At 47.6% G+C, this 23,787-nt stretch overlaps 1 protein-coding gene across 1 annotated transcript in view; it reads right to left on the bottom strand.

The window, feature by feature from the left end:
* Window positions 1-10,940: 10,940 nt before the first annotated feature.
* LOC146752753 (myosin-binding protein C, fast-type-like) overlaps window positions 10,941-23,787 on the bottom strand; it is a 117,340-nt gene continuing 104,493 nt past the window's right edge. Inside the window, exons 2-4 of the mRNA XM_085531271.1 lie at window positions 16,955-17,230; window positions 15,030-15,302; window positions 10,941-10,966 (exon numbers count right to left, since the gene is read on the bottom strand). Coding sequence (XP_085387397.1) covers window positions 10,941-10,966; window positions 15,030-15,302; window positions 16,955-17,230 — 575 coding nt within the window. The remainder of the gene's footprint in view (window positions 10,967-15,029; window positions 15,303-16,954; window positions 17,231-23,787) is intronic.

Raw genomic sequence — 23,787 nt, 5'->3', positions numbered from 1 at the left:
TGTAGCGCTCCTCAGACCCTTTATATGCTCGACTCCAAAATCCTAGGGGTCGGCCTCGGGTCTCTCCTGAGGCTCTTTGCCACAAACTCCAGGTGGGACCTTTCTCTCCAGCAGCAGTGTAGAGGATGTTCTTCACATCCTGTCCCGTCCGTACTGGCCCCAAGGCCACGGCACGGGCTATTTCTTGTTTTATCTGCTCAAAAGCCTGCTGCTGCTCAGGACCCCATGAGAAATTATTCTTCTTCCGTGTTACCTGATAGAGAGGGCTCACTATGTGGCTGTAGTTTGGGACATGCATTCTCCAAAAGCCCACTACTCCCAGAAAAGATTGGGTCTCTGTTTTATTTGTGGGCGGAGACATAGCAGTGATTTTGTCAATCACATCTGCTGGGATGTGACGACGTCCATCTTGCCATTTTATGCCTAAGAACTGGATTTCCTGGGCAGGCCCCTTCACCTTGCTGCGCTTAATGGCAAAACCAGCTTTCAAAAGAATTTGGATTATCTGTTTCCCTTTCTTGGAAACCTCTGCTGCTGTATGGCCCCACACTACAATGTCATCAATATACTGCAAGTGTTCAGGAGCATTACCCTGTTCCAAAACAGCTTGGATCAATCCATGGCAAATTGTTGGGCTGTGCTTCCACCCCTGGGGTAAACGGTTCCAGGTATACTGAATACCTCTCCAGGTAAAAGCAAACTGTGGCCTACATTTTGCAGCCAATGGGATGGAAAAGAAGGCATTAGCAATATCAATGGTGGCATACCACCTAGCTTCTTTTGACTCCAATTCATACTGGAGTTCTAGCATGTCTGGTACAGCAGCACTTAATGGAGGTGTGACTTCATTCAGGCCACGGTAATCTACCGTCAGCCTCCATTCCCCACTGGTTTTACGCACTGGCCATATGGGGCTGTTAAAAGGCAAGTGCGTTTTGCTAATCACTCCCTGATTTTCTAATTGGCGAATTAGCTTTTGAATGGGGAGCAATGAGTCCCTATTGGTGCGGTACTGCCGTCTGTGAACCACTTTGGTGGCAATTGGTACCTCTTGGTCTTTTACCTGGAGCAACCCCACAGCAGAAGGATCATCTGACAGACCAGGTAAAGTTGACAGCTGCTTAACACCATTTGTGTTTACAGCAGCTATCCCAAAGGCCCATCGATACCCCTTGGGATCCTTGAAATATCCCATCCTAAGGTAATCGATTCCCAGTATACATGGAGCCTCTGGACCAGTCACAATAGGGTGCATTCGCCAGTTTTTACCAGTGAGGCTTATTTCGGCCTCCAACATAGTCAATTCTTGGGAACCCCCAGTCACTCCATGGATATAAATTGGTTGTGTCCCTTGGTGACTTGAGGGCATTAGGGTGCATTGTGCACCAGTGTCCACCAAGGCTTTATATTTCTGTGGTTGAGATGTGCCAGGCCACTTAATCCACACAGTCCAGTATACTCTGTTGTCCCTTTCCCCCCCCTGGCTGGGGGCAGGGCCCCTCTATTGTTTACCTCGTTGACTTGCAGCAACTGGAACTCTCCCCCGTTTGGAAGAGTTCACCTTGGTGGTTGTTTTGGATTGTAATTCTTTCACTCGTGCCTGAAGTGCAGAAGTGGATGAGTTATACCACTTCTTTATATCCTCCCCATGATTACTCAAGAAATACAACAAAGCAAAACGTATGGTCTTATCATTGTCGTTTGCTTGAATACGAGGACGTCTCTTTTTTATGGTTGAGATTTTCGATGATACAGGTCGAGAGGAACTCATGTTGTTTAGCTCTCTCAATAGGTGATCGTGGAAATCCTGGTTTCCATCATCTGGTACCACCGTGGATTCATCTACATCAGGCACATTAGCCAATTTGTCAATAATATCACTTTGTGTTTCCTCCACTTTGTCTAACCTTTCCACTATTTTTTTTCCCATTTGGACAATGGCTGAAGTATAAAGCTTAACTTCTGTAGCGCTTATAAATAATTCAAGCTCCTGAAGTCTGCTAATTAGCTCATTTACAAGGGGCTTTCTTTCCCCTTTGCCATATACCAATGCAAGTGCACTGGCATGCTTTTCTGGAGCTGCCTTTGTAAAGTCACGCCACATTTGTCGTGGAACGTGGACTGCTTCAGGATCATGTAATTGGTTTGGATTGTTACGATTGAACTGGGGGCTGTAGAGCATTTCCACCAGAGCCCTTTCTCTCAAAAATTGGATACCTTTCTCCATATCAGTCCATTTCTTTTTCTCAGGCTCCAAGTCCCGTTTAAAGGGGAATCTATCTCTTACCGCTATCAACATCCGCTTCCAGAGGGTGTAGGACTGATTTTGGCATGTGCCTATACCTCTGTCCACACGTGAGTCCCTGGAAATGCTACCCAGTTGGCGAGCTTCACTGCCATCGAGCCACGCACTGTTGGCACCATTGTCCCAGCAGCGAAGTAACCAAGTGACCATATTTTCTTTTGGCTGACGTGTGAAATCCTTTCTCAGATCTCGAATTTCACTCAGTTTAAAAGATCGATCAATAATGGTCGTAATACTTTGCTCACCTTTTGCTCTATCAGGAGTCCCAGGTGTTAATGTTGGCAGCTGTGTTGATGAGGCTGCCCCATCTATAAGTTTGGACTCGAGAAATTCTCGTAAAGAAAATTTAGCTTTTGGCTCCTCGTCTGACTCTGACCCTGACTCTGACGCTTGTGTTATTTCCTCCAGGCGACCTTCCTCCTTCTTCCTCTCTCCTAACTTTCTCTCTCCTAACTTTCTCTGCTCCTCTGACTTCTTCTCCTCCTCTAACATCTTCTTATACTGCTCTAACAACCTCTGCTCCGCCGACTTCCTCTGGTCTTCTGACTCCTCCTGCTCTCCTGAGTCCCCCTGACCTCCTGAGTCCCCCTGCTCTCCTGAGTCCCCCTGCTCTCCTGAGTCCTGCTCTCCTAACTCCCTCCGCTCTTCTAACTCCCTCTGCATTTTCTCTATCTGAGTTGAAACTCGTTTTGTTTTTCGCCCTCTTACAGGGGCAACCAGCATTGTATCTGGTGCCCCCGGTGGTTGGTTAAGTTGGAGTACATACGGTTCAGACTTGAGGGTGTCGCATTCTGCCCGGAGGACGTTATAACTAGACTGGAGGGCGTCGTGCTCAGACTGGAGAGCGTCGTAGTCAGACAGGAGCTCGTCGTACACAGACCGGAGGGTGCTGCGACTGGCTTTGAGGGCGTTGTAGTCGGCCTTGAGGTCAGTGTACAACGAGTCAATAGAGTCATGTTTGACCTGGAGATCGACGCACTTACACAGGAGGGCGCTGTGCTCGGACTGGAGAGTGTCGTGCTCGGACCGGAGGGCATCGCGCTCAGTCTGGAGAGTGTCATGCTCGGACCGGAGGGCATCGCGCTCAGTCTGGAGAGTGTTGAGCTTGGTCTGGAGGGCATTGTGCTCGGTCTGAAGAGTGTTATGCTCGGACTGAAGAGTGTTGTGCTCGGTCCGAAGGGCATTGTGCTCAGTCTGAAGAGCGTTATGCTCGGACCGGAGGGCATTATGCTCGGACTGAAGAGTGTTGTGCTCGGTCTGGAGGGCATTGTGCTCAGTCTGAAGAGCGTTATGCTCGGACTGGAGGGCATTATGCACAGACTGAAGAGTGTTGTGCTCGGACTGGAGGGTGTCGCAGTTGGATTGGAAGGCATCATGCTCAGTCTGGAGAGTGTCATGCTCGGACCGGAGGGCATCGCGCTCAGTCTGGAGAGTGTCATGCTCGGACCGGAGGGCGCCGTGCTCGGACTGGAGAGCGTCGTGCTCGGACCGGAGGGCGCCGTGCTCGGACTGGAGAGCGTCGTGCTCGGACCGGAGGGCGCTGTACTCGGACTGGAGAGTGTTGAGTTGGGATTGCAGGGAGCTTTTCTCATCCCAAAGTTTTGCTGCGTCAGCTCTAAGACTCTCTCTCTCGTACCAGATTGAGTCTCGTTGGTACAGAAGATCTTTTCTCTCAGCTTCAAAAACTTTTTCTCTCTCTACCTTCTCATCCCAAAGTTTTGCTGCGTCAGCTCTAAGACTCTCTCTCTCGTACCAGATTGAGTCTCGTTGGTACAGGAGATCTTTTCTCTCAGCTTCAAAAGCTTTTTCTCTCTCTACCTTCTCAGTCCAAAGTTTTTCTGCCTCAGCTCTAAGACTCTCCTTCTCGGCCCTGAGACTCTCTCTCTCAGCTTCTAAAACTTCCCTCTCAGGAATGGTATTGACTAAGGCCCGATAAGCATTAGCTAGGCCCAAAATCATTTGTGCCTCCTGAGATCTGCCTGAGCCACAACATTCCTGCCTCAAATATGCAATCAAACTCTCAGGATTCTTCAAGTGTTCAGGAGTGAAGCTCCATAACACTGAAGATGTCTGTCCTTTGAGAATCTCTTCAAAACCTCTCCACACTCCCTGCCACTCAGTATTCTCTGGTTCTAGGGAAGACTTCCTCCGGATGTTATAAATCCAGATACTGAGTGAGATTATTACAATAATCAACAGTAAGATCAGGGAGATTAAGAGTGTGACCCACTGATCATTCAAAAACTGCATAAAGGATTCATAGAAAGAAAGAGGAGCACGCTTAAAAATCACCATTTCTGTATAATTAGTTGCATTAGTTGCTCCCTCTGGAGCTGTATACAGATACGAAGTGAGCATTGCTAACCATGCTTTCAATTCATTATACAATTGTATAGCTCCATAAGAAAAAGTGGCTAGCTTAAACATGGCCCAATATGTTCGGAGCGTCTCAAAAAAGGAACCAATGGCACACAGTCCCTGGTAAAACAAATTTAGTAGAGAAAACATCTTTTTTCCTCCAATAGAGAGAAAAAAGTAAAAGAAAACAAAGCTCAGCAGTGTTTATAAAATATACCGGAGTATTGGCAGTCCGCCTGGACTTTCAAGGTCAAGCTCGCAGGTGCAGAACCGCAAACACGAGATAGCTCCTTAACAGGGAAAAAAACTCGTAGCTCTGTTAAAAGCTAAAAGAGCAACAGAAGAAAACACAGAAAAACAGCAACTCAATTTGCCCGCATCCTCCACCAAAATCTGTCACGGTTTGAACTAAAAATCCACCTGCGTCCGTGACAGGGGGCCGTAGGCCCCGGAGGGGCCCTAGGCCGAAAGGAAAAAATTAATTAGGAAAAGAAAACAGCGGCAACGATCTAAGGAGGCACACTTATTTACTAAATACTATATCGAAATACAGGATAACACAATATAATACAATATAATTGAAATTGAGCTAACGAATCAAGCAAAATAGGAGAGAGAATGAGTCCCGTAACCGAGAGGCCTACTGTGAATCTAGGCGAACGGCTGAAGGCTCCCACACACTCCCCTGAACGCCAGAACTCGAAAGACGTCAGTCTGTTCTGCGACAGAGTTAATATAGAGTCCAGGTCCCGTGACCTATCGTGTTGTTCCCTGGGAGATGTAGTCTTCTTCTGATAAGTTGCAGATTCAGTAAAATTATTCATGCTTTATATGATGTTATGATGTGGAATACTGATAGCAAAAATTACAAAATTATTAAACCATGACACTCACAACTGTATTTAGAATAATTTGTTCAATTTCCTCATCAGAAATTAACCACCCCAAAGTTCAGCTCCAAAAATTTTAAGCATAGCAGGGAAAACTTACAAACTAATGACCGTTTTCTAAAACATTCTAGAATGAAAGGCCAAAATGTGTTCTCTCTCACCTGTGACATGAATCTTGAAGGTGAGTTTCTGGCCAGCAGCCTCGCAGCTGTACTCCCCTGCATCTTTCTTCTCTACCTGGATCACCACCAGCCGACACTGTTTGCCCTCTGACTCCACCTTGAACTTCTTGCTCGAGGTGATCAGTTTCCCCTCCTTGTACCACTTCACCTCCGTCTTCTCCTGGGCCACCTCGCAGCTCAGCGTGGCATTTTGAGTCAGTGCAGCCTTCACCTCCTTTTGTACCTTGTCCTTGTTTGTAAACACGTCTTCTTTCTCTGCAGGGACATCACAACAGTCACACCATTTTGCTGTAGTCTGCTGCAGAGCTTACTCCAGTTCCCCATTTTCATTATACTTGCCCTTCACAGGGACCATCATGATGCCTCATTAAGACAGGAAAATACTTTCCCCTCTATTTTGCCTTGGGAAATGAATAGGCATATCATTTCATATCATATCATAAATCTAAACATTTCGCAGTCTGATAGCAGATTTGGACATGAGATTTAGAACACCTGCATGCACTGCTGAACCTCCTCCCTTCTCTTTGTTTCTTCTGATGTCTCTCTACATTTCCAGTAAATCAGAAGGGAATGGCCCTCTAGAACAGGTTGCCCAAGGAGACTGTGGATGCTCCATCCCTGCAGGCATTCAAGGCCAGGCTGGATGTGGTTCTGGGCAGCCTGGGCTGCTGGTTGGCAACCCTGCACATAGGAAGAAGGGGGTTGGAACTGGATGAGCACTGTGGGCCTTTGCAACCCAGGCCATTTATGAGTCTGATTAGTGGCATTTTCCACCTCATTGTGTCATTCAAATTTTGTAACCAGATCTCATCAAACACCTCCCCTTTTCTCACTCCGTGCATGCCTGGTGTGCTCTTGCACTGTAACCCCGCAGACACCAGCTGACAACAAGAGCTGCACAAGTAACCCTCCTTGCCTATTGTTTGTTGCAGTAATTCATTCCTGGATGGAAAAGCACATGCAGAAAAGTGTTGCTATGACACTAGATGACAAAGAAAGTCCTATAACCAAAATGTTTTGCACCAGAGAGGCTGTAAGTTGATCCTCCAAATGCAAGACACACAAAATGAAGTGTTCCTTTATCTCTGGGATTCCAAGCATTTTCTCACCTCTGACTTTCACTTGGAATGTTGCTTTGTCATCTTTTGTTTCACAGCTGTAGCTCCCTTGGTCTTTCAGGGTCACATTTTTGACCATGAGCTTGCGGTGCGTCCCCTGGGAGATGATAGTTGTCCTCTGGTCCTGCTTCACCTCTATTTGATCTTTCTTCTATACGACAGATCCGCTTGCAGCTGACACCTCACACACCAGCTCCAGGTCTTCAGAAGGACTGACTGATATTTCTGGAGTCGTTTTGGACTTGCTGACAAAATTAATGGCTTCATCTGAAGAAAAAAAGAGAAAGTGGTTTACATCCTGACTCAGGCTTATTCAGCACAGCATTAAGATACAGTTAGAACTGATTGTAATGTCTCTGCTCATTACATCTGGGGGATCAAGTTTCACCTCTGGAGGTACTCACATACAAACATGTGCTTGATTCTCCTGTGTAAGGAAAGAGTAAGTTCTATGCAGACAGTTCTTATTTCTTTTAATCAATTCTGTATTCTGCACATGTTCTTCTGAAGCTAAAATGAAGGCAGCTAAGTAACCTGTTTGCAATACATGAACAAACCAATTCAACACCTTGTCTCTAAGCTAACAAGCAGCGTTTGATGAGCACATCAGTATTTCATGCCCTTCATTCCATCCAGACTGTATTGGCAATAACTATGCTGGTATTAACAAGGATAGCAATTACAAGCAAAATGGTAGAAATACAGAAGATATAAGGAAAAGGGAACTCACCAGAGCTGAGGCGATCCTCCCTGGTGAGCGATCTCCAAGAGATGCTGCCTCAGTGAGGGTCAGCCCTTAAATGAGGTCTCAGAGGAGGTGGAGTCGAACTGCACCCCTCCAGGGAGCACAGCTACATAACTTTCACCTGTGCTCCCACAGCTGACCCCACACTTGCCTCAGCTGATCAATCAGTGGTTCACATTGTGATCTCCCATACACTCCACCCCTTCACAACGTGAACCAATGATTAGGTGAGTTCCCCTTATTACAGAGACCCAATCACGACGCTGATACAATCTCCCGTCGCATTAGATGTTGATATTATTCAAATGATGATGATTGGATGGGTGTTTATGATCTTCCATGGGCCAGTGCTTGATAGATGTTACCGGAGACAAATCATCTTGAAGTGCAGGTCCGTCTGCGTTTCATCAGTCCAGAGTAATGGTCCTAGAGGCTTAGAATCAATCTTAAGGAGAGTAATATAGATGTTTCAAGGGTACTAGGAGGGGAAGATCCGCCCTCCAGGGCAAGATACAGGCCGTATTCTTATCTTGGGTCAATACTTCTGCTTGTACTGGATTATGTCCCGGCCTCCGATACCATACCCTCTGGCCAGATATCTGTGGCTGTATAACTATATCTGGCACCAGAGGAGGAGTCTTGATCTGCCATAGGGACATAATAGGTGTTCCTTTAGCAATAAAGGCCGGAGTATTGACCACGATGTCAGTAGGCCATGTACCTATCACCGAGGGGGTGACTGAACCTCCCACCTCCAATAATCTCCCCCAAGGTGCAAGTAGGCCACACCATTTGGGTCCTACCTGCACCTTCCAAGGCCAATTTATCTTATGGATTCCCGGTTCTAAATTCTCAGGGGCAGGGAGCAGAAGATTATTTTCAGTACCAACCTGCGGTTTTACCTTATTATCGGTGCCTGTAATTTGGATCCTAAGAGGGGAGGCCCATATAGTTTGTAACATTTTCAGGGCACTGGGTCTGCCATCCCGAGGTCTTTCATTCAGGTCCCGCACGGTTTCATATAATCTTTTTGTCCACCCCTGCAGGGACTGAGAGTCTGTTTTCAGGGCAGCCTTAAGGATACCATTATAACGTTCAATAAGGCCTGCCCCTGTTGGGTTATATGGCAGGTGGAATCGCCATTCAATGTTGTTTTCTTCTGCCCAGCGCTGTATCATCGCTCCAGTGAAGTGAGTCCCTTGGTCACTCTCGATAACTTGAGGTGTCCCGTATGCAGACATCAGTTTAGTAAGTGCCTTAATTGTGTATGCTTGATTTGCCTTTGGTACAGGATAGGCTTGCAGCAGTCCACTTACAGTGTCAACGCAGGTCAGGGCATATCTCGCCCCCTCAGACCGAGGGAGGGGCCCAATGTAGTCGACCTGCCATCTCTGAAGAGGACTATATCCTCTAGCAATGTGGGATGTTGTTTCAGGCAACGGTCTCGGTCTCATCTTTGAGCAAGCATCGCAATCCTGACATGCTTGAACGATATCAGATAGTTGTACAGGCAGCCCCCATGCTTTAGCAGCTGCCCACATTATCTTCTGTCCAGCATGCCGTAGCTTCTGATGTAACCAACGGGCAATATTTTCAGATTGTGAATTCTCAATCCATCGGATTCGGGCCAGTGTGTCAGCTTCATCATTTCCTGGTGACTGCAAGGGTTGATGACCAGAGACATGGTAGACACATACTGTCCTGTGTTTGACCGTATTCCAAATGTCTACCCACATGTCTTTACCCCAAATCGGTCGGGCGTGGATAGTCCATTCCTGGGTAGCCCATTGCGTAATCCACAGAGTGAGCCCCCGGTACACAGCCCAACTATCTGTACAGATGTTCAGGACGCCGTCACCAGGTTCTTTAGTTATAACCATCCACACGGCTCGCAATTCTGCCCATTGGCTGCTTTGACCATCCCCCTCATCAAACCAGATGGTCTCAGTAGAGGGATGGTATGCTATTGCTCGCCACTTGCTCGGGTTGCCTCTGCTGGACCCATCCGTATACCAGGCATCTTCAGGAATAGGATATCTTCCTTCCTGAACGGGACTCTTCTCTGGTGGAGCAACCATCGGTTCTTTTGATGTATCACTGTGATACGTCACTGGGCCTAGGATCTTCTGTAGTTCTTCTTTAAGTGGAGATGAAGACAGACTGCTTCTCTGGCTTAGATAGGCGACCCATCGTGCCACCGTTTGTGCTTGGGCCACCCCCGTCTTAGGAAGGTGAGTCAAATCTCTCACCCACCCCTGGATTGGTAATGAAGTCTTAACTATGACCTCTGCTGTTTGCGTTATCGGCTCTACTGCTTGTAATGCCGAATAGGCAGCCAATAACTGTTTCTCAATCATGCTATATCGTTCTTCTGCTCCGTGCCAAACCTGAGACCAGAATCCAATGGGGGTTCGAACAGAACTCTGGCGTTGCCACAGGCCCCAGCCAAAACCATCTTGAGTAACATGAACATCTAGTTCAGCTGGGAGGGTCGGATCAAATATACCCAACGCCTGAGCTTGTTTAACTGCCAGTTTTGCCTGTTGGAAAGCATCCTGTTCTATCTTTCCCCAATTCCATGATTGACCCTTCTTTGTAAGCTTGTATAATGGCCTTAATAGCTGAGCTAAATGAGGTATAAAGGAGCGCCAATACCCCAATATACCCAAACATTCTTGCAATTGTTTTGATGTTGTAGGGACTGGAAACGCTTGGACTTTATCTACTACCGCACTGGGTAGTACTTTGGTTTTCCCGGACCAAATTACTCCCAGGAATTTTACAGATAGCCCCGGACCTTGCACCTTCTGTGGGTTTATAGCCCACCCTCTTTTCTGCAGGTAAGCTATCAACAAATCTGCTGCTTGTCTCACCGCCTCTAACAAATCGGATGTTAACAGGAGGTCATCAATATAATGATATAAATTGACATTATTTGGCTTTTCCCACTTAGCCAGATCACGTGCCACTAAATTATGACAAAAAGTGGGCGAATGTACGTACCCTTGGGGTAGGACCTGGAAAGTCCATTGCCTCCCTTCCCATGTAAATGCAAACTGATCTTGCGATTCTTCACTGATTGGAATACTGAAGAATGCATTCGCCAAATCCAAGACACAGTGATATGTTTTGATTTCCCTGCTTAGTGTGTCCATTAGGGAGGCAATATTGGGTACAGCCGCATGAACAGGTGGCGTGACCTTATTTAATTCCCTATAGTCTACTGTCATCCTCCATGTTCCATCCGGTTTTCGCACTGGCCATATTGGGGAGTTATATGGGCTATGTGCAGGCCTTATAATACCCACTCTTTCTAATTCCTGCACCGTCTTTGTTATTTCATCCGGCCCACCCAGGAGTCTGTACTGTTTCACATTAGTAATCCGGCGTGGCTTCGGCAAACAAATAGGCTCATGTTTTGCATGGCCTCTCAATATTGTCTGGATTGCCCGGATACTAATGCATCTCTGCCGCAATCGGAACTCTCCCACTGTTGTATGGAGAGCCAGACCCCACAGGATATCAATTCCTAATATATACTCTGGAATTGGGGCAATGGATACCTTGTACTCCCGTGGTGGAAGACGCCCGACCCCCAGTTTTACCCAGGTTTGGGTGACCGGAATGGTTTGTCCCCCAAAACCTCCAATCATCACTCTATTACCTTTAAATTTAGTTGGGTCTCCATATATTATAGATGTCTCTGCCCCGGTATCAACTAGGGCCATAACCTTCTGTATATTCTTTCGGGACCAGTATATCGTCAGTTCCACATAGGGCCTCCGGTCCCGTCTAGAGGCCCTAGGAGGACTGACATCCCTCGTCAAGCCATGAACTGAGCCAGATTCAAGTCTTTTACCTCCGATACCTCCGGTGTCATAACCCGAGGCACCTGAGGTGGCTTCTTTTTCCTATTTGGAACTATAAAATCTTCTAAATTCCATGTTGTTGTTGGTCGCCGCTCTATAAATCTTATCCCTGGCCTTTTGGGTTTATTCTGAAATTTTTGTTCATCCTTCAGTTGCTTCCACAACTGAAGGAGAACCTGATTGGGCTGCCCATCAATTTTTGAAAACTGAACGCCTGCCCGGAGCAGATCATTAAACATTTGTTTCCGGGATACCCTAACAGGTCCTGCCCGAGAAGTTCGCGGGGCCGATCTTCTGGCTCGCACTATTGGAAAAGCCTCGGCATCCTCAATCACCCTGATATTGCGCTTAGCTCGTAAACGCTCAGTTTCTCCGAGGTCTGCTACCAATTGGGCGGCTTGTTGGACTACTGCCTCTGCGGATACTACTGGATTAAGTATGGAAACCAAGGTTCCATACATATGAGAGGGTGCTTACTGTAAAATTAGGTCCCTCATTCCCGCAGAAAATTTAACCATATCAGGGCTATCGAATGTGTCTTCGTAGATAGCCTCTCTCATACCTAATTCGCGTATATAATTTTGAAGGTCTTCCATAGAAGACCACATCCCTGTGTTTACTGGCATGTCAGTTTTATTTGTCCACACCATGCGGCAAGCAGCCATTATCCATTCTACAATTGAATGGTTTTCTTCAGGGAACTGAGTCCCAGCATACAGTCTCTGCCGAAGGGCAGGATGTACTGTTATTGTGGCCAACTTAGATACTTCGGGGCCACTAACCAGTACAATATCTGCCCCTGAATCCCATAACCGTAATAACCAAGCCGGAACACTTTCCCTTGGCCTTTGCCTAAATCGTTGCACTAGGTCCATGAGTTCAGTAGGCGTATATGGACGGGCTGTTACATGTAAAACAGATTTGGCAGGGGGCCATTGATCAGGAGGCACTCCTGCTGGTCGATCTTGAATTTTCTTTGTTTTTTGAGTTATTACTGGACGGACTTCTAGCGAGTCCGTCTCAGATGGTTTTTCTAGATCAGATTTAGTGATCTTATTTTGATTCATTTCTTCAGGATCTTGATCGTCATTAAATGAAATGTATCTAATTTGAGGGTTGGAGGAAGAAAATGACAGTTTTTTTCCTGTCAATAGATTGATCTCACCCTCCAATTTTTCAATACGGGCCTTTAACAATTCATTTTCATGTGCAATGTTGTTTGATTTTATCTCTGCCCGATTTAAAGCATTTAATAATGGCCAGGCTGCCATAGATGCAGCCATTCGCTTTTCTTTTGTAATTAAGATATCTTTTTGTAGTCCTAGAAAGTAATCAGTTAGACAATAGGCATCCATGTTATTTGGTACTCTTAAAGGGCCCCATTGTTCAATAATTGTTGCTAATTGGTAATATGGGGACGCCTCAAAACCTGGAATTTGTCCAGGAAGGCATGTCCCTAAGGGGGTGGTCTTCTCCCCCTTGTACCAATTAAAGATTTTCCACACAAAGGACATTTTTTTTTTTCCTTATATTTCTAGATGCCAAGTCAGTGGCTCCTGCCTGGCTTGCCAAATGTATTGGCAATAACTATGCTGGTATTAACAAGGATAGCAATTACAAGCAAAATGGTAGAAATACAGAAGATATAAGGAAAAGGGAACTCACCAGAGCTGAGGCGATCCTCCCTGGTGAGCAATCTCCAAGAGATGCTGCCTCAGTGAGGGTCAGCCCTTAAATGAGGTCTCAGAGGAGGTGGAGTCGAACTCCACCCCTCCAGGGAGCACAGCTACATAACTTTCACCTGTGCTCCCACAGCTGACCCCACACTTGCCTCAGCTGATCAATCAGTGGTTCACATTGTGATCTCCCATACACAGACAGAACCTGCCTGAGGAGCAAGCTGATGGCTGTCAGCTACAGGCAGACCTAGCTTTGTACTGCATTTCTTAGAGCAACAACTGTTGCTTTCAGTCACTGAATATACCAAGGCCAATTACTATGCCAGGAACATTTATGGCATCAGTGAACAAAAAATGCGTTAAAAATTGTAATAGACAGGAGCCATTTATTCTTTTATAACTAGGTGACCAAAGAACAACAGTCCTTCTAGAGTCAAGCTGTTAAGAACTAATAGCATCAATCAATATCACATAGATAGATTACTTCCCTGCCCTAAGACCATCTTGCGACCATTTGGTGCTCCTAATTAAGCCCTCTTGATGGCATTTTGTCTGAGCCATGCGACATTTTGTGATAGGAGTTACTGCTAGTGTTCCCTTAACCCTACACCAAAGTAGGAGGTATCCATTCTCAGGGAATCATGCAGGCTTCCTCTGTATTTGATGCTCAGAGACAGCCCCAGAACTTTTTAAATCTTAGCTTAGCTCTCATCCAATAATGTTCATCAAACAGTGCAACTTGTCCTTTGGGGATGCCTTTGTTCTGCATCAACCAGTTCCAACGGAGTCTTCTTGGCTTGTTTTAGATCAGTTTTTCAACAGATAAAGCCAGGGTCTTTGAATTACAAAGTGAAATTGCAGAATGCATGATTCTCAACCAAACAGAACAGCAGGTGGGATGCAGGGTGAATACCTGAACCAACACCACCTGCAAGCAATCCTTCAATATCTTAGGAATCTCTAGCCACCCCAAATCCAGTGTTGTGCTTGATCTATCATCTCTGCTGAGTTTTTAGCTAAGCTGATGGTGAGCATCACGGTGGTGATGGGTGAGCAGTCGGACTAGAGGGTCTTAATCAACCGTAAGGATCCTGTGATCAGAGGAACGTGAATGTGCTGTTAAAGGTCACAAGCGCTGCACTGCAGCATGAGCATACACAGCGAAAGGCTTTCAGTAGAGCTTCAGTTCATAAATGAGGACTGGGTTATGGAAAATAGGCTCAAGATATAAAACAGAAAACAGATCTTAACGCCAGGTTCTGTGAATGCAACCAGCTGAATTTCACAGATATTGAATTTCAATGACAATTTCTTGTGTTATTTTACCCTCCAGCTCCACCCTGAACAGGAACATGTCAGTGACAAGCATTACTCCTCCAGGCTTGACCTAACAGTGCTTTACTTGCACTATGAGCTAATGGCTGTGCTTACAGCACCTCAGGGAGACACCTCAGAGATCACAATGTCCTTCGGGTACAGCAGGAGACACTCAACTCTCCAAATGTGGAGTTTAATTTGTCCAAAGAGGAGACAGGATTCCCATGCTAATAACTTAGGACCATTTCAGTCATAGGTTTAAAGATGATGTAAGTGCTGAGGCAATACATGAACTAGATGAATGAAGCCCAGATGTCAGGGCTCAAGTCGTGACTCCAGCCCCAGCTGGAGCTAAGGCTGTCTTGAATTCATCACAACACAGTTACATTATTTGCTCATACTGTGGATTTGCATAGGGACAACAGGAAGGTCAGAATTGCTTCAATAGAGCTATGCAATCTTTGTCCTAAATACTGAAAACCCACAGCGTTGGACAAATAAAATGAATTAAGTCTGAAGTGCTTTACATGCATTGTGATCCTATGTTTGCCTCACAAACTTACCTGAGACTTTCCAATCAAAAATCAGAGTGTCATCTCCAATTGTGTAGATGTATGTTCCCTCGTCTTCTTTCGTTACAGCTGAAGCCACAAGCTTATGCAGTTTCCCTTTATCTTCCATTGTGAATTTCTTACTGGTCTTGATTTCTTTGCCATTTTTGTACCACTTCACCATGACATTGGCTTCAGAGGTCTCAGAAACAAATTCAGCTTGTTTTCCAGCAACGGCCCTGATTACTCCTCCACTTGTCTCTTTGATTACGAAGTTTGCCAGTGCTGAAACAAAATATGAAGACACAAAATACATACGATGGTAAAGAACTGCAGGGACATTGGTGACCCTGAGGCATTCATTTATCATAAGATCAAACGTGCACGTTTAGTCCTAGTTCTAATTGCTAGATTCTAATTCAGAAGCTGGCAAATTGGCAGCTTTTATAAACCACGTGCCAGATTACCTTATCTCCACAAGTTGAAGGACGTACACTGGACAGGGGACAGAGCCAAAGGAAGAAGCCCAAGGCTTCAAGAAAATGTCTAAAATAGGAAAACTGAGGAAAGAATTGGAACAAGCAAACTAGAAGGAAATCAATGGAGGGGGTATCTATTACTGCACTGTAACCCCCTGGCAAACAAATCGAGCCTAAAAGATAGAGATATCACTTAGGACTGAAAAGAAAAAAGAAAAAAAAGAATTCCTTTATGGAAATTAATTGGAGTGCAAAAGTTAGATGATAAAACATGCCCTTATTAACACACAGTGGAATAATTGACTTCAAAGATTCAAAATCTCACCACTGTCTTAGCCAAAAGTTCAAGCCTAAGTCCACGGTCCTATTTTACTGAGGGTAATTGAGCTTGTTTTCCAACTTCTTGTTAACATATCATTTCAAAACAGCGCACACAACTGAGTTGGGTCTGTTGAGACAGCGCAGTCAGAGCTGCTAAAATCAAAGTCTGGATTATGCATGCATTTGTTCTGCAGTTCCAAGAACACGCATGTATAATACAAATTCAACAACGTTCTACAGAATGCCTGTATTTAGGAGCTCGAGAGCCAGCTGATGGACACTGGGATGACTGAGATCCTGTCAATACATTTAACTCCATCCTATCATACAGTCAAATTTCATTCATTTTTTCAGGAACTGTCTCTTATCATTGTAGTCCCGTCACCACTGCTGGATGTGAGCCCAACCACACAAAAGCAGCTGCTGGTTTTCACTGCAGATACTGCAGTAAGGAGAAACAGCCTCCAGACTGGACCAGCTGAGCGTGGCCCTACCAGGATTTGCTCCAAAGGTCTTATTACCAGTAGTGCTTCCCGATGAAATACATGGGGGTCCTCCTTTGATTCCAACCCCAACCCACCCCACCATGCCCCCTGATAACATCCATCAGGGCCACATCTCGACAGCTCCTGAACACCTCCAGGGATCCCACCACCTACCTGGGCAGCCTGTGCCAGTTAATTCTGTGGGCAGACCTGCCAGTATGAAATATTATGCTAACATGACAAAGAGAGAGAAGAAAAGCAAAATTAAGACTAGCTGACAAGCCTTGGCAGGAAGTTCTGCTCTCCATCAATTTAGTCCCTGTGACTCTTCACAGGTGTTTTCTACATTTGGGATCACTGCTACAAAAAGAGATGTTGACATCATCTCTTGTGGCCACCCTGACAGAAGAGCAGGAAGGCTGGGATGCTCTTTTTCCTGTCTTTCCCTTGATTTCCTCTATATCTTAGGGACGAATCACAGGACAGAACACAGAAATCAAATGGCTCTACAAAGCAGATTGGCCAGTTCAAGTCAAAACAGCCACTGAAAACACCCCAGATGCTGTCTGACAACAGCTGGACTGTCGGGGAGTCAGGTGAATGCAGTCTGCTGGCCCTGGGCAGGAAGAGGACAGCCCAGACTGTCACATACCTTTCACTGAAAGCTGATAGAGCATTTTATCCCCCTCACAGATGCACTGATAACTTGCAGCATCATCCATTGAGTCGTTGTGAATTTTCAGGGTGTGTTTCTTCCCCACAATTTGCAGTTCATAATTTTCACTGGCCTTGAGCTCCTTCCCATCCTTCATCCACTCCACAGTAGCGCCTGTGTCTGAAAGCTCAGCCTGCAGTTTGGCTTCCTCACGCAGCCAAGCGCAGATCTTTTCTACATCTTTGCTCTTCTTGGTAAATCTCACTGCAGCACCTGTCAGGAGCAAAGGCCTCGTTATTTCAATTTATATCAGGCTAACGTGGTCAATGTTTGCTGCAACATCTCTGAAAAAGTATCACCTTCTGTTCCTGCACTCATCATTGTGTCAGTGCTGAGCAATTCACGATATTTCATTTGGTCTTCTTGCTGGATTTACTAAGTAAAAATCAACCAAACATCTCCTTCTACTGATTAATAATGCTCTAAACATGCTTCTGCAGAGGTTTCCACCCAATGACAAACAGGTCCTCCCATCATGAATGTTTATTTGTTCTACTTTGTCATGCAAAGCTGATTGATAGAGATATTATTGGAATGATTGCTCCCCTACTTCTAAACTATTCCAGTGCAATCAGAAAGGCTGTCTGAACCTGCAGCTGAAAGTACTGCTCTATGGTCATGCAGTGGTAAACCTGGTGACTGAATGCACTGGCCAATAGCTGTGAACTGCAGACATTCATCAGCTGGCATGCTTGCACGTTGTTGTAACGACTGCCCTATAGATCTGACCAACATCAGCCCCACATCAGCTCCTGCCCCATAGATCTGACCCTCATCAGCCCCATAGCATCTCCCGCTCCATAGATCTTAACCGTATCAGCCCCACAGCAGCTCCTGCCCCATAGATCTGACCCACATCTGCACCACAGCAGCTCTTGCCCCATAGAACTGACCCACATCTGCCCCACAGCAGCTCCTGACCCATAGATCTGACCCACATCAACCCCACAGAAGCTCCTGCCCCATAGATCTGAACCACATCTGCCCCACAGCAGATTTTACCCCACAGATCTGACCCACATCAGCCCCCAGGAGATCCTGCCCCATAGATCTGACACACATCTGCCCCACACCATCTCTTGCCCCATAGATCTAACTCACATGTGCCCCACAGCAGCTCCTGCCCATAGATCTGACCCACAGCAGCTCCTGCCCTATAGATCTGATTCAAATCTGCCCCACAGCAGCTCCTGCTCCATAGATCTGACCCACATGTGCCCCAGAGCAGCACTGCCCCATTGATTTGACCCACATCAGCCCCACAGGAGATCCTGCCCCATAGATCTGACCCAACTCTGCCCCACAGCAGCTCTTGCCTCATAGATCTGACCCACGTCAGCCCCACAGCAGCTCCTGCCTTATAGATATGACCCCCATCAGCCCCACAGCAGCTTCTACCCCATAGATCTTACCCACATGTGCTCCACTGCAGCTCCAGTCCCGTAGATTTGACCCACAGCAGCCCATGCCCCATAGATCTGACCCTCATCAGCCACACAGCAGCTCCTGCCCCATAGATCTGACCCACATCTGCCCCACACCATCTCCTGCCCCATAGATCTAACTCACATGTGCCCCACAGCAGCTCCTGCTCCATAGATCTGACCGACAGCAGCTCCTGCCCTCTAGATCTGATTCAAATCTGCCCCACAGCAGCTCCTGCTCCATAGATCTGACCCACATGTGCCCCAGAGCAGCTCTGCCCCATTGATTTGACCCACATCAGCCCCACAGGAGATCCTGCCCCATAGATCTGACCCACATCAGCCCCACTGCAGCTCCTGCCCTATAGATCTGACCAACATCAGCCCCACATCAGCTCCTGCCCCATAGATCTGACCCTCATCAGCCCCATAGCATCTCCCGCTCCGTAGATCTTAACCGTATCAGCCCCACAGCAGCTTCTACCCCATAGATCTGACCCACATCAGCCCCACAGGAGATCCTGCCCCATAGATCTGACCCACATCAGCCCCACTGCAGCTCCTGCCCTATGGATCTGACCAACATCAGCCCCACATCAGATCCTGCCCCATAGATCTGACCCTCATCAGCCCCATAGCATCTCCCGCTCCATAGATCTTAACCGTATCAGCCCCACAGCAGCTCTTGCCCCATAGAACTGACCCACATCTTCCCCACAGCAGCTCCTGACCCATAGATCTGACCCACATCAACCCCACAGAAGCTCCTGCCCCATAGATCTGAACCACATCTGCCCCACAGCAGATTTTACCCCACAGATCTGACCCACATCAGCCCCCAGGAGATCCTGCCCCATAGATCTGACCCACATCTGCCCCACACCATCTCCTGCCCCATAGATCTAACTCACATGTGCCCCACAGCAGCTCCTGCCCATAGATCTGACCCACAGCAGCTCCTGCCCTATAGATCTGATTCAAATCTGCCCCACAGCAGCTCCTGCTCCATAGATCTGACCCACATGTGCCCCAGAGCAGCTCTGCCCCATTGATTTGACCCACATCAGCCCCACAGGTGATCCTGCCCCATAGATCTGACCCACATCAGCCCCACTGCAGCTCCTGCCCTATAGATCTGACCAACATCAGCCCCACATCAGCTCCTGCCCCATACATCTGACCCAAATCTACCCCACACCATCTCCTGCCCCATAGATCTAACTCACATGTGCCCCACAGCAGCTCCTGCTCCATAGATCTGACCCACAGCAGCTCCTGCCCTATAGATCTGATTCAAATCTGCCCCACAGCAGCTCCTGCTCCATAGATCTGACCCACATGTGCCCCAGAGCAGCTCTGCCCCATTGATTTGACCCACATCAGCCCCACAGCATCTCCTGCCCCATAGAACTGACCCACAGCAGCCACAGCAGCTCCTGACCTATAGATCTGACCCACATCTGACCCACAGCAGCTCCTGCCCCATAGATCTGACCCACATCTGCCCCACAGCAGCCCCTGCTCCATAGATCTGACCCACATCAGTCCAACAGCAGATTTTGCACCATAGATATGTCCCTCATCTGCCCCAAAGCAACTCCTGCCCCGCTTGATCTGACCTACATCATCCCCTCTGCAGCTCCTGCCATATAGATCTGACCCACATATGCCCCACAGCAGCTCCTGCCCCATAGATCTGACCCACATCAGCCACACAGCAGCTCCTGACTCATAAATCTGACCCACAGCAGCCCCACAGCAGCTCCTGCCCCATAGATCTGACCCAAATCTGACCCACAGCAGCTCCTGCCCCATAGATCTGACCCACATTTTCCCCAAAGCAGCACCTAACCCATAGATCTGACCCACATGTGCCCCACAGCTGCTCCTGCCCCATAGATCTGAACCACAGCAGTTCCTAACCCATAGATCAGACCCAAATCTTCCCTACATCAGCTCCTGCCCATAGATCTGACCCAAATCAGCCGCACAGCAGCTCCTACCCCATAGATCTCACCCACATGTGCCCCACAGCTGCTCCACGGCACGGTTTCCCCGGCTCGGTGCGGCTCGCGAGCTTTGCGGCGCCGGCTATGCGTTTTTGCCTGCGGAGACGCCACGGGAGCGACATTTGGCTGATTCCGAGGAACGTCCGAGCCGAGCGGTGCCCGCCGGGAGCGGTTGGACCGTGCCGGCGCACTTGAGCGGGGTCCGTTCGAGCTCTGGGGCACATGTGGGTCAGATCTATGGAGCAGGAGCTGCTGTGGGGCAGATTTGAATCAGATCTATAGGGCAGGAGCTGCTGTGGGTCAGATCTATGGGCAGGAGCTGCTGTGGGGCTGATGAGGGTCAGATCTATGGGGCATGGGCTGCTGTGGGTCAAATCTACGGGACTGGAGCTGCACTAGAGCACATGTGGGTCAGATCTATGGGGTAGAAGCTGCTGTGGGGCAGATTTGAATCAGATCTATAGGGCAGGAGCTGCTGTGGGTCAGATCTATGGGCAAGAGCTGCTGTGGGGCTGATGAGGGTCAGATCTATGGGGCATGGGCTGCTGTGGGTCAAATCTACGGGACTGGAGCTGCACTAGAGCACATGTGGGTCAGATCTATGGGGTAGAAGCTGCTGTGGGGCTGATGGGGGTCATATCTATAAGGCAGGAGCTGCTGTGGGGCTGACGTGGGTCAGATCTATGAGGCAAGAGCTGCTGTGGGGCAGAGTTGGGTCAGATCTATGGGGCAGGATCTCCTGTGGGGCTGATGTGGGTCAAATCAATGGGGCAGTGCTGCTCTGGGGCACATGTGGGTCAGATCTATGGAGCAGGAGCTGCTGTGGGGCAGATTTGAATCAGATCTATAGGGCAGGAGCTGCTGTGGGTCAGATCTATGGGCAGGAGCTGCTGTGGGGCACATGTGGGTCAGATCTATGGAGCAGGAGCTGCTGTGGGGCAGATTTGAATCAGATCTATAGGGCAGGAGCTGCTGTGGGTCAGATCTATGGGCAGGAGCTGCTGTGGGGCACATGTGAGTTAGATCTATGGGGCAAGAGATGGTGTGGGGCAGATGTGCGTCAGATCTATGGGGCAGGATCTCCTGGGGGCTGATGTGGGTCAGATCTGTGGGGTAAAATCTGCTGTGGGGCAGATGTGGTTCAGATCTATGGGGCAGGAGCTTCTGTGGGGTTGATGTGGGTCAGATCTATGGGTCAGGAGCTGCTGTGGGGCAGATGTGGGTCAGTTCTATGGGGCAAGAGCTGCTGTGGTGCAGATGTGGGTCAGATCTATGGGGCAGGAGCTGCTGTGGGGCTGATACGGTTAAGATCTATGGAGCGGGAGATGCTATGGGGCTGATGAGGGTCAGATCTATGGGGCAGGAGCTGATGTGGGGCTGATGTTGGTCAGATCTATAGGGCAGTCGTTACAACAACGTGCAAGCATGCCAGCTGATGAATGTCTGCAGTTCACAGCTATTGGCCAGTGCATTCAGTCACCAGGTTTACCACTGCATGACCATAGAGCAGTACTTTCAGCTGCAGGTTCAGACAGCCTTTCTGATTGCACTGGAATAGTTTAGAAGTAGGGGAGCAATCATTCCAATAATATCTCTATCAATCAGCTTTGCATGACAAAGTAGAACAAATAAACATTCATGATGGGAGGACCTGTTTGTCATTGGGTGGAAACCTCTGCAGAAGCATGTTTAGAGCATTATTAATCAGTAGAAGGAGATGTTTGGTTGATTTTTACTTAGTAAATCCAGCAAGAAGACCAAATGAAATATCGTGAATTGCTCAGCACTGACACAATGATGAGTGCAGGAACAGAAGGTGATACTTTTTCAGAGATGTTGCAGCAAACATTGACCACGTTAGCCTGATATAAATTGAAATAACGAGGCCTTTGCTCCTGACAGGTGCTGCAGTGAGATTTACCAAGAAGAGCAAAGATGTAGAAAAGATCTGCGCTTGGCTGCGTGAGGAAGCCAAACTGCAGGCTGAGCTTTCAGACACAGGCGCTACTGTGGAGTGGATGAAGGATGGGAAGGAGCTCAAGGCCAGTGAAAATTATGAACTGCAAATTGTGGGGAAGAAACACACCCTGAAAATTCACAACGACTCAATGGATGATGCTGCAAGTTATCAGTGCATCTGTGAGGGGGATAAAATGCTCTATCAGCTTTCAGTGAAAGGTATGTGACAGTCTGGGCTGTCCTCTTCCTGCCCAGGGCCAGCAGACTGCATTCACCTGACTCCCCGACAGTCCAGCTGTTGTCAGACAGCATCTGGGGTGTTTTCAGTGGCTGTTTTGACTTGAACTGGCCAATCTGCTTTGTAGAGCCATTTGATTTCTGTGTTCTGTCCTGTGATTCGTCCCTAAGATATAGAGGAAATCAAGGGAAAGACAGGAAAAAGAGCATCCCAGCCTTCCTGCTCTTCTGTCAGGGTGGCCACAAGAGATGATGTCAACATCTCTTTTTGTAGCAGTGATCCCAAATGTAGAAAACACCTGTGAAGAGTCACAGGGACTAAATTGATGGAGAGCAGAACTTCCTGCCAAGGCTTGTCAGCTAGTCTTAATTTTGCTTTTCTTCTCTCTCTTTGTCATGTTAGCATAATATTTCATACTGGCAGGTCTGCCCATAGAATTAACTGGCACAGGCTGCCCAGGTAGGTGGTGGGATCCCTGGAGGTGTTCAGGAGCTGTCGAGATGTGGCCCTGATGGATGTTATCAGGGGGCATGGTGGGGTGGGTTGGGGTTGGAATCAAAGGAGGACCCCCATGTATTTCATCGGGAAGCACTACTGGTAATAAGACCTTTGGAGCAAATCCTGGTAGGGCCACGCTCAGCTGGTCCAGTCTGGAGGCTGTTTCTCCTTACTGCAGTATCTGCAGTGAAAACCAGCAGCTGCTTTTGTGTGGTTGGGCTCACATCCAGCAGTGGTGACGGGACTACAATGATAAGAGACAGTTCCTGAAAAAATGAATGAAATTTGACTGTATGATAGGATGGAGTTAAATGTATTGACAGGATCTCAGTCATCCCAGTGTCCATCAGCTGGCTCTCGAGCTCCTAAATACAGGCATTCTGTAGAACGTTGTTGAATTTGTATTATACATGCGTGTTCTTGGAACTGCAGAACAAATGCATGCATAATCCAGACTTTGATTTTAGCAGCTCTGACTGCGCTGTCTCAACAGACCCAACTCAGTTGTGTGCGCTGTTTTGAAATGATATGTTAACAAGAAGTTGGAAAACAAGCTCAATTACCCTCAGTAAAATAGGACCGTGGACTTAGGCTTGAACTTTTGGCTAAGACAGTGGTGAGATTTTGAATCTTTGAAGTCAA

The sequence above is a fragment of the Coturnix japonica genome, unplaced genomic scaffold, assembly GCF_054131305.1.
Source record: "Coturnix japonica strain WE unplaced genomic scaffold, WE-NBRP24 Scf041, whole genome shotgun sequence".
Lineage (NCBI taxonomy): Eukaryota > Metazoa > Chordata > Aves > Galliformes > Phasianidae > Coturnix > Coturnix japonica.
This window is presented reverse-complemented; position numbering and strand designations above follow the sequence as displayed.